At 41.1% G+C, this 11,436-nt stretch overlaps 1 protein-coding gene across 1 annotated transcript; it reads left to right on the forward strand.

Annotated features, from left to right (window-relative positions):
* Positions 1-5,395: 5,395 nt before the first annotated feature.
* Positions 5,396-9,626, forward strand: LOC121310250 (tudor domain-containing protein 1-like; the record flags this gene model as incomplete). Its single annotated transcript, XM_041243551.1, has 11 exons — positions 5,396-5,516; positions 5,612-5,788; positions 5,991-6,098; positions 6,453-6,619; positions 7,058-7,313; positions 7,535-7,663; positions 7,791-7,898; positions 8,032-8,202; positions 8,592-8,831; positions 9,076-9,195; positions 9,510-9,626. Coding segments are annotated over exons 1-11 (1,714 nt in total), but the record flags the coding sequence as incomplete, so codon positions are not given.
* Between the last annotated feature and the right edge of the window lie 1,810 nt (positions 9,627-11,436).

An 11,436-nucleotide genomic window follows, 5' to 3' on the forward strand; every position in this document is an offset into this window, starting at 1 on the left:
TCTGCGGGGGTAGGCGAAGCTGACGTTCCTGAACTCCACGTGTCCCCTCAGGGTCTCAGGTGCGAGGGTCCCCGCTGTCATCTCCGGCTCGCGGTCCATGTACTCGAAGATCTTCTCCGAGGCACCGATCGCCTTCTTCACGTGGGGATAGTACGAGAGCAGCACCTGAAACCAGAGAAACCAGAAAAAACAGTGACAGACCAACAACGCAGTCAGCAGAACCAGTGAGAATCACAACACAGCCATCAAAACCAGAGAAAAACATAACAGAGCCATCAAAACCAGAGAGAATCACAACACAGCCATCAAAACCAGAGAATCACAACACAGCCATCAAAACCAGAGAGAATCACAACACAGCCATCAAAACCAGAGAGAATCACAACACAGCCATCAAAACCAGAGAGAATCACAACACAGCCATCAAAACCACAGAGAATCACAACACAGCCATCAAAACCAGAGAAAAACACAGAGAGAAGAAACACAACACAGCCATCAAAACCACAGAGAATCACAACACAGCCATCAAAACCACAGAGAATCACAACACAGCCATCAAAACCAGAGAATCACAACACAACCATCAACACAGCCATCAAAACCACAGAGAATTACAACAAAGCGATCAAAACCAGAGAATCACAACACAGTGATGAAAACCACAGAGAATCTCAACACAGCCATGAAAACCACAGAGAATCACAACACAGCCATCAAAACCAGAGAATCACAACACAGTGATGAAAACCACAGAGAATCTCAATACAGCCATGAAAACCACAGAGAATCATATCATGTTGATCAAAACCATAGAATCACAACATAGCCATCAAAACCAGAGAGAGAATCACAACACAGCCATCAAAACCACATAGAATCAGAACACAACCATCAAAACCAAAGGGAATCACAACACAGCCATCAAAACCAGAGAGAGAATAACAACATATCCATCAATACCACAGAGAATCACAACTCAGCCATCAAAACCAGAGAGAATCTCAGCACAGCCATCAAAACTAGAGAGACTCACAACACAGCCATCAAAACCAGAGGGAATCACAACACAGCCATCAAAACCAGCGAGAGAATCACAACACAGCCATCAAAACCAGAGAGAATCACAACACAGCCATCAAAACCAGAGAGAATCACAACACAGCCATCAAAACCAGAGAGAATCACAACACAGCCACCAAAACCAGAGAGAATCACAACACAGCCATCAAAACCAGAGAGAATCACAACAAAGCCATCAAAACCAGAGAGAGAATCACAACACTGCCATGAAAACCAGAGAAATCACAACACAGCCATCAAAACCAGAGAGAATCACAACACAGCCATCAAAACCAGAGAGAATCACAACACAGCCATCAAAACCAGAGAGAATCACAACACAGCCATCAAAACCAGAGAGAATCACAACACAGCCATCAAAACCAGAGAATCACAACACAGCCATCAAAACCAGAGAGAGAATCACAACACAGCCATCAAAACCAGAGAGAATCACAACACAGCCATCAAAACCAGAGAGAATCACAACACAGCCATCAAAACCAGAGAGAATCACAACACAGCCATCAAAACCAGAGAGAATCACAACACAGCCATCAAAACCAGAGGGAATCACAACACAGCCATCAAAACCAGAGAGAATCACAACACAGCCATCAAAACCAGAGAGAATCACAACACAGCCATCAAAACCAGAGAGAATCACAACACAGCCATCAAAACCAGAGAGAATCACAACACAGCCATCAAAACCAGAGGGAATCACAACACAGCCATCAAAACCAGAGAGAATCACAACACAGCCATCAAAACCAGAGGGAATCACAACACAGCCATCAAAACCAGAGGGAATCACAACACAGCCATCAAAACCAGAGGGAATCACAACACAGCCATCAAAACCAGAGGGAATCACAACACAGCCATCAAAACCAGAGAGAATCACAACACAGCCATCAAAACCAGAGAGAATCACAACACAGCCATCAAAACCAGAGAGAATCACAACACAGCCATCAAAACCAGAGAATCAGAATGTAGCCATAAACCCCACCCCCAAAACAATGCACCCAGTGAACCAGAAACCAAAGAACATAAATCGTTATTTCTGGTTTGTTTTAGAAATGTAACTGGTGTGTTTTTTCCTTCCAGAAGAAGATTGTGTGAATACATTTGGAAAGAAGAGTTTGGGGATTCTGTCCCATTAGGATTTGCTACATAATGAGCAGAGAGCTTGTTGGAATAACACCCCTCTGCTCTGCACAGGAAGCGCTGGTCTGTCTGAATTCATGTCTCACCTCCATAGCGGAGGAGAACTGCAGCTCATACAGGACGAAGGACACCAGATCTCCACTGCTCACATCCCCTGAGGTCACCAGCATCCCTCCGTAATACAGGATAGAGACCTTCAGAGCCAGGCTGGAGAGCTGAAACAAGGACACAGCACTGAATACAGGCACTATACAGACTCATACAGCATAGAGACCTTTAGAACCAGGCTGGAGAGCTGAAACAAGGACACAGCGCTGAATACAGACACTATACAGACTGATACAGCATAGAGACCAGAGCCAGGCTGGAGATCTAAAACAAGGACACAACACTGAATACAGAAACTACAATGGGCTGGGTTACAGTGTTACAGATGGGGCTGGGTCTCTATGTTAGAGATGGGGCTGGGTCTTTGTGTTAGAGATGGGGCTGGGTCTATGTGTTAGAGATGGGGCTGGGGGTCTGTGTTAGAGATGGGGCTGGGTCTCTGTGTTAGAGATGGGGCTGGGTCTATGTGTTAGAGATGGGGCTGGGGGTCTGTGTTAGAGATGGGGCTGGGTCTCTGTGTTAGAGATGGGGCTGGGTCTCTGTGTTAGAGATGGGGCTGGGTCTCTGTGTTAGAGATGGGGCTGGGTCTCTGTGTTAGAGATGGGGCTGGGTCTCTGTGTTAGAGATGGGGCTGGGTCTCTGTGTTAGAGATGGGGCTGGGGGTCTGTGTTAGAGATGGGGCTGGGTCTCTGTGTTAGAGATGGGGCTGGGTCTCTGTGTTAGAGATGGGGCTGGGTCTCTGTGTTAGAGATGGGGCTGGGTCTCTGTGTTAGAGATGGGGTTCTGTGTTGCAGACAGGTTCACACTCTCTCTGTCACGTACACTGTTTGTCCAGGAGGAGGCAGCGTAGGCAGCAGCCTCTATCTTGTTGAGCCGGTACGTCTCCTCCAGTTTGTCTCGGTATCGCTCTGCCTCGCCCTCCTCGTTAGCAAAGCTGCGCACTGTCTTCATCGATGAGAACGTCTCCATGGCAACAGCATTTGCCTTCGCCAAAGACTCCTGCACTCTGACTGACAGGTTCTAGGAGAAGAAACAGAAATAAATGGAGTTGCACATGGGATTCCTGTAGGGTTACTCTGAATACACGTTCAGCTGGGCACAATGCGGAGCGGGCTGTAACTTCAAGGATCACTAAGAACTCATCCGCACTGGATGACTTTACCTGCTAGATCTCCTGATGAGAGCAGTTCTGAATAGTTTTACTGGTGTAATAAGGGCAGCTGTGTTAGTTTTACCTGGTATAATAAGGATAGCTGTGTTAGTTTTACCTGGTATAATAATGATAGCTGTGTTAGCTTTACTGGTATAATAAGGTTGATTTTGTATAGTTTTACTGCTATAATAAGGATATATGTGTTAGTTTTACTGGTATACTAAGGATAGCTGTGTTAGTTTTACTGGTATAATACTGTCAATTCTGTATAGTTTTACTGGTACAATAAGGACAGCTCTCTATAGTTTTACTGGTACAATAAGGATAGCTGATTTAGTTTTATCTGGTATAATAAGGATAGCTGTGTTAGTTTTACCTGGTATAATAAGGATAGCTGATTTAGTTTTATCTGGTATAATAAGGATAGCTGTGTTAGTTTTACTGGTATAATAAGGCCAGTTCTATATAGTTTTTTACTGGTATAATAAGGTCAGTTCTGTATAGTTTTACTGGTATAATAAGGTCAGTTCTGTATAGTTTTACTGGTATAATAAGGACAGTTCTGTATTAGTTTTACTGGTATAATAAGGCTATCAGTTCTGTATAGTTTTACTGGTATAATAAGGACAGTTCTGTATAGTTTTACTGGTATAATAAGGTCAGCTCTGTATAGTTTTACTGGTATAATAAGGACAGTTCTGTATAGTTTTACTGGTATAATAAGGTCAGTTCTGTATAGTTTTACTGGTATAATAATGACAGTTCTGTACAGTTTTACCTGGTATAATAAGGTCAGCTCTGTTAGTTTTACTGGTATAATAAGGACAGTTCTGTATAGTTTTACTGGTATAATAAGGTCAGCTCTATATAGTTTTACTGGTATAATAAGGTCAGTTCTGTATAGTTTTACTGGTATAATAAGGTCAGTTCTGTATAGTTTTACTGGTATAATAAGGCTATCTGTGTTAGTTTTACCTGGTATAATAAGGATAGCTGATTTAGTTTTACCTGGTATAATAAGGATAGCTGTGTTAGTTTTACCTGGTATAATAAGGGCCGTTCATATAGTTTTTTAAGGTGAGTAAGGTCAGTCTATAAGTTTTAGCGATAATAAGGTCAGTTCTGCTATAGTTTTACTGGTATAATAAGAAAGTTCTGTACGGTTACTGGTATAATAACGGCTACTGTGTTGTTTTACCTGGATATAAGGATTAGCGATTTAGTCTATCTGGTATAATAAAGGATAGCTGTGTTATTGTTATGGGATAATAAGGCCAGTTCTATATAGTTTGTATGGTATAATAAGGTCATTCTATATGTGGTTATGGTCTAATAGGTCGTCTGTAAGTAGTTTTATGGTATAAAAGGGACGTTCTGTATAGTCCTTTACTGGTATATAAGGCCAAGTGTCTAAACTAGTTTACTGGGTGATCATAAGGTCAGTCTGTAAGTTTTATGGTATAATAAAGGGGACAGTTCTGTCAGTTTCCCTGGATTAAGAAGGCTATCTGTGTTGTTTACCGGTCTCATAAGGATAGCTGATTTAGTTTTACCTGGTATAATAAGGATAGCTGTGTTAGTTTTACTGGTATAATAAGGCCAGTTCTATATAGTTTTTTACTGGTATAATAAGGTCAGTTCTATATAGTTTTACTGGTATAATAAGGTCAGTTCTGTATAGTTTTACTGGTATAATAAGGACAGTTCTGTATAGCCCATCTACATGGACCATACTATCCGATGGAACAAATTAAAATGGACCATATGATTCCTTAAAGTATGTAAAATGTTGTAGTTGTGATCAAACTAGGCATAGGGCAAAGCCATTGGGCAAGTCTGTACCATGTAAACAACAGCAAAATGTTTTTGTGAAGACTTTGAAACAAAGATTCTTGTACTATGTCTACAACAAGGTCTTTAAACTTTGTTACAGGAAAACAGTTAGACAGGTATCTGATAGAACAAGGATATGCAGCGAAGGAGGAAGATGCAAAGAAGAGCCAGGCTGAGTGTGATATCAGTAAGTTTCAGCTCCTAAGCTCCTGCTTATTTAAGAATGTATCTTTTTTTAATAATGCTGGACATTAAGACTTGATTACATTTGTTTTACTGTAGATACCATTTTGAACACGGCTTTAGAAAACTATAAAAGCAACGTCCGTGAAAGGAATGAGAACAACCAAAGTCCGGTTCCTGAGCCAATTACCCTTTGCATTGATGAAACGTTTGTTTCTGTTGTTACACACGTGACTTCGCCGGATGATTTCATCCTTCAGCAGCTACAGAATGCACGTTGGTATCAGGATCTATTGCTGATCTTACCCAATAGTTAAGAAGTGTATGCCTGTTCAAGAAACTCTCTTTTTTAAATTTCTTTGCTTTTGGAGGGGTTCAGTTTCTGCAAGTCTGTTAATAGCTCTAAGATAAAGCTTGGTTAAAAGATATATCGTGTTTTAAGATTATAAAATAGTTTAAAAATACTTTTAATTAACAGGTTTAATCCAGGAACTGCAGGCAGGCCTAAGAGAACATTGTCTGCAAACATCTGCTTCTGTGGATTTCAGGCCTGCTCGAGGAACCACTTGCTGTTCACAGTTTACAGGTAACATAAGGGCCAGCATAGAAGTGGTTTGTATAAGTTTTTTTTTTTTTTTTTTTTTTTTTTTTCGAATTAGTAATTTGCTCCTTGGGGTCACTATTTATTTAAATGCACATCTGTACAGTTACAGGGGGAGTCACATGACCAGGAGCTCGATGGTTTGGATCTTGGTGGTCCTGAGTTGCTGATCTTGACTGGAGGCCCATGAGGAGTGGCACTTCAGTGACACCTTTTTATATTAATAATAATAGCATTGCATATTTATCTTAAAGCCAGTATAGTGATAGCATCTGCACTTTGCAGTGTATTATGTGTTTGAGGCTTAATTCAGATTTATTTCAAATCTTTCTTTCTTAGAGGACAACCAGTGGTACAGGGCCACTGTTTTAAGCTACACCTCGAAGGACAGGGTTTGCGTGGGATACATTGATTTTGGAAATTGTGAAGAGCTGAGTGTGGATCGGATTCGTCCAGTCTCTGAAAAGTTTTTGCAGTTACCTATGCAGGCAATCCCTTGTGCGCTGGCAGGTTTGTTAGTTTGGTTAAGTGTCTGTATAAAGCACATTGCCTTGGTGTTTGAATGTTAAAATACCCTGCATTGTTACAGCTTTCGGCTTGTGTAAGAAAGTCTGTCTGTTTACCCAGGGGTTTTAGGTACGTTACATGGTTATCTCTTCTACCTACCTGAATGAAACTGGCTTGGGTGTTAAGAGGAGGAACTATTTGGACTTCCATCATAATTACTATAAGAATGAAATCCAATTTAATATTTTTCTATTTTCTGCGCATATACCAGTAATGGATTTTTTTTCTCAAGGGAAAAGCCGAGTTGGTCGCGTTGGAACCAGAAGCTGTTCTGATAATGAAGAACTTGTGAGCAGTAATTTCTTCAAGCCAAAGTGGGGGCCCGGAAGAAAAGAAAAGCGTGGTTGAGCTGTGTGATGGCACAGTGATCCACAAAGCTGGTATTGCTGAACTGCTACATGCAAAAGGATACGCTTCTGAAGAAACTTGTGAGCAGTAAATTTCTTCAAGCCAAAGTGGTGGGCCGGAAAGAAAGAAAAGCGCTGGTTGAGCTGTGTGATGAGCACAGTGATCCACAAGCTGGTATTGCTGAACTGCTCATAGCAACAGGATACGCTTCTGCTGCCGACGAGGAGGAGGAGGAGAGTAAAAAACACAAAGCTGATTCAGTTGTGAAATCTAAAGACCCTGCTTGTAAGTGCGAGATGAAATGGAACAAATAAGTGGCAATTTTTGTTTCAATTAAAAATAATCTCTCCATTTCTAAAGAAGCTGTGTCAGTGATATACAGTGCATTAGTATGTCTGTCAATAGTAATATGCTCCAGTTTGTAAGGGTCTTTGTTCTTGCAGTGTAATAATATATATTTTTTACATTTTGCTTTTTAAAATGTTTTCTTCTTTTTGTTTTGTTAGCCACTGTGCCGTTACCAGAGAAACTGGATTGGACTAGTGCTGGATTACCTGATAACCAAGCTGTGGATGTGGCAGTCAGTGTATTGCACAGCCCAGGGGAGTTCTACTGCCAGCGCTGCATTGCTAGAGGTGGTGTTTACATTGCAACACAGACTATGCATTTAATGCCAACATTTTTTGAAAGTTTATACATCCCTTTGCTGACATTTCAAATGTTTTGAGAATGATATAAAGTGTATTGCTGGTATCTTTATAGATCTGCAGGCGCTGAATGAGTTGACTGTGGAGTTATCACGGTACTGCCGTGCAGAGAGCAAGCTATTCACACCTGCTGTCGGAGAACCTTGCTGTGCCGTTTTCCCAGGTAAATATCTACATACACCAGACCATAAAGACTATAGCGTATACAATAAACCGGTCGTCAATTACAGAAAAATAAATATGTGATCCTTTAAATTAAAAGACTTGTCTAACAATAGTGTCTTGAATTACTGCAGGTGATGGTAACTGGTACCGTGCAATGGTAAAGGAAGTTGCCTCTAATGGGAAGGCAAAGGTTTACTTTGTGGATTATGGAAACATATGTGAGTTAGCAGCTGACCAGCTTCGTCCCATTGTTGCGAAATATTTGAAGCATCCGTTTCAAGCAGTCAAGTGCTGGCTAGCAGGTACTACGGTTTCTTATACAAAATGCAGCAGGGATATAGAAAATGAGCTATTCTTGACTGTTACAGAAGTACAATTTGGGACAAAGTTTTTGTAAAGAAATAAGTAACAGTGGTATCTACCTCATTAACAGTTTCCATGGTCTTTATTTAACATGTGGACCCGTGTGCACTGTCTTTAGACCTTTCAGATTGAATTGCATTTTGTTGTAATTCTAATAAGCTGTACTTTTTTTTTTTTTTTGTTTTTTTTTTTTTTTTTTTTACCAAACCAGTGTCTGACTGTGTGTAGACATTTTTATTTATCTAAAAAAAAGTGTATTAACTTAGAACGTTATATATATATATATATTAGTTCACAATGTTTAACTTGCAAGATGTCATAATTTCAGGTATTAAACCTGTACAAAAAGACTGGACCAAGGATGCGATTGCGAGGTTCCAAGCCCTCACAAGGGGGACTCAGCCTAAAGTTCAAGTGGTGTCCAAGAACAATAGCGGATTTGGCATTGAGATGAGGTGGAAGGAGCAGAGCATTGCCAGCATACTGGTCTCTGAAAAGCTGGCTGTTGCAGAGAATGCCAACATTGCTGTAACACCAGTGGCTGCACCACCAGCTACTCCTCACACAGGTGTGTAAAGTCTTAAGGATTTTCAGTGACCTGCACTTCCAGAAACTTCCTACTGGATGGTGTTGAATCACGTTTTATAACTTTTGAAGATTGTAGGTACTCCTTATTCTATTAAGTGATAACAATGGCTTACAAGAGTAATTTGATACAGAAGCCCAGGTTTCAAGAGAAGCTTGTAAAGCAGTTTGATTGCTGTTGTACTTTCTGTTTACGCATTGATACACGTTACATTTTTTTGGCCCAGGCGGTTCGTTTCCTCATCGGTGGAAGACGGCTGAACTACCTCGTAACGAAACTTTTCAACTGCACATTGCAGAAGTGATGAACCCCAGCTTGTTCTTCGCAATGAACATTGACAGTCAAGGTGCAGAAGCCCTAAAACATTTTGTAATCGGTTTAAACTGCTTTCGGGTTACAACACATTTTAGGTGTGTTAAGTAAAAACGAAATCAAGAGTGGGGGAGTGGGGGGTGGGGGGGGGGGGGTGGCGTCCATGTGTATATGAGTACAAACAGGAATAGTGGTACCGAATAAGGATGTCGTGGGACTTTTGACACCACGGAAGACCTCATTACTTTACTCAAAACCTTTGACCACGATCAGTACTTGCTAAAAATGTTTTGAACTGGTGCTGTACTTGCTACCTTTGCTTTACGCATTGCATTTCCAATTGTACAGTGGATATGCAGAAGTTACAACCCCTTATGGTCGAACTGGCTGAATACTGCAGCAGCCAGAGCCAACATGCAGAACTGAAACCAAAGGCAGGAGTGGCCTGCTGTGCCAGGTTTTCAGGTAAGGACTCTGAAACCCAAACAGCACAACCTAAAGGTCACAGTGTTCATTTTTTTTTTTTTTTTTTTTTTTTTAAAGTTCTTAACAAAAGAAATAACACCGATGACTCGTAAAACCCATATCTGTATGACGAACGTTTGGTGAGACAGACTGCTGCATCTAAATTAGGTTGGAACAAATTTCCCAGGTAATTTTACTACCTGTTCAGACAACCCCACATTAATGGTTTTCTTTGTAAATGCTGGAATGTTGGGGGGGAAAAATTGACACCTGGTTGTCCAAAATGTTCATTCTGGTTTCCTGTGTCTGTGGTGGCCCTTTTGGCCACAGCGTCAATTAATAGCTAGTATTTTTATTTTTATATAGCGCCTTTCATAGTGGACCACCATCACAAAGTGCTTTACAAGATACGAGACTAGGGTGCGTGAACCATGCATCAGCTGCAGAGTCACTTACAAGAACATCTCACCCAAAAGACAGAGCACAAGGAGGTTAAGTGACTTGCTCGGGGTCACACATTGAGTCGGTGGCTGAGCTGGGATTTGAACAGGGGACCTCCTGGTTACAAGCCTGTTTCTATAACCACTGGACCACAATGCATTGTGCATTTGCATTTTAATTAATGTCAGATAATACAATAACATTGCATTGACATTACTGGCAAAAAAGGATTTGAAACCTAGGGAATTCACTTTCCTGGTACTCTTGTGGCACATTTTGACTAGACCAAGCATTCCAGAGTAAACTGCCTCCTCGTTACCAGCTTGTTAATTGAAGATCTGCCTGAGTTGGGACCAGCTGTCTCTTAAAATCTCATTCAGTAGTGTTGTGGTCCTAATTGAGGGAATTACACTGTATAATCTTCACCTTTTTGAAAGATTTCACCACTTAGCAGTCAATGCATGCACAAAAGATGTTACTGTTTGTTGTGAGTAGCCTTGCACTTTGTATGTAAAAAATGTTAAGCGATGTTGCAGTTGGAAGGCATTATTCAAGTGCTTGAATAATAATTGACTGCTTGTGTCATTTGTAATACTGTATACCCCTGTCCATCTGTCTGTCGTTTCCAGTTTTGAGACTAAGCTTCCATACATGAAGCCCCTTCTTATCTTGTGTGTTGTATAAAACCAGCTGCTTATTCCCTTTCAAAAGCGGCACTTGCAGAAAGCAGGCCCTACTGTGTCTGAGTTTTTATTTTAAGTTGTACTTTGCTCTGGCCGTCGTAATTATTTTGTTAAATACAGCTGTTTTTCCTGCTGAAACTGATCTCTTGTGCAGCGTGATGAAAGAGACTTGCATTATTGAAGTATTTCTGTACAGGTTCACTTATTACTTGTCAGCGGGAAGTGACAAAAACAAAGAAGAGTTATAGGTGATTTACAGATGGTAGGAACATGTTTGCACATTTCACTCTGTACCTGAAGCTTGATTTGTTATTTTGGGAAAGCAGATGTGTCCTGAATGTAGCTGTTTGTAAATTGCACTGTGTTCTAGAAGGGCACGGGCTTGCACACTCCTCTGGGATCAAAACCTGCCCTGCTGGGATTTAGAATACCCGGTTTCACTAGGCTGGTACCACCATGTAGATAAATGCTAATGTGTTGGGTGACCTGTTTGGTCACCTGTGAAATGTGCAATGACACAGGAGCTAAACTCCAGTAAAAAGTGACCAGAATGTTTAAAGAGTAAAGAGGTGAAGGTGGGAGCTTGAGAGGCCAGTGCATCAGTAATGGAAAATGACAAGGGGGGGGTGGAGAGACTGATAAACTCGTTGAGTCGATTACCATGCCATCATCACAGCCAAGCAGCT

Source organism: Polyodon spathula, unplaced genomic scaffold (genome assembly GCF_017654505.1).
Source record: "Polyodon spathula isolate WHYD16114869_AA unplaced genomic scaffold, ASM1765450v1 scaffolds_1915, whole genome shotgun sequence".
Taxonomy (NCBI): Eukaryota; Metazoa; Chordata; class Actinopteri; order Acipenseriformes; family Polyodontidae; genus Polyodon; species Polyodon spathula.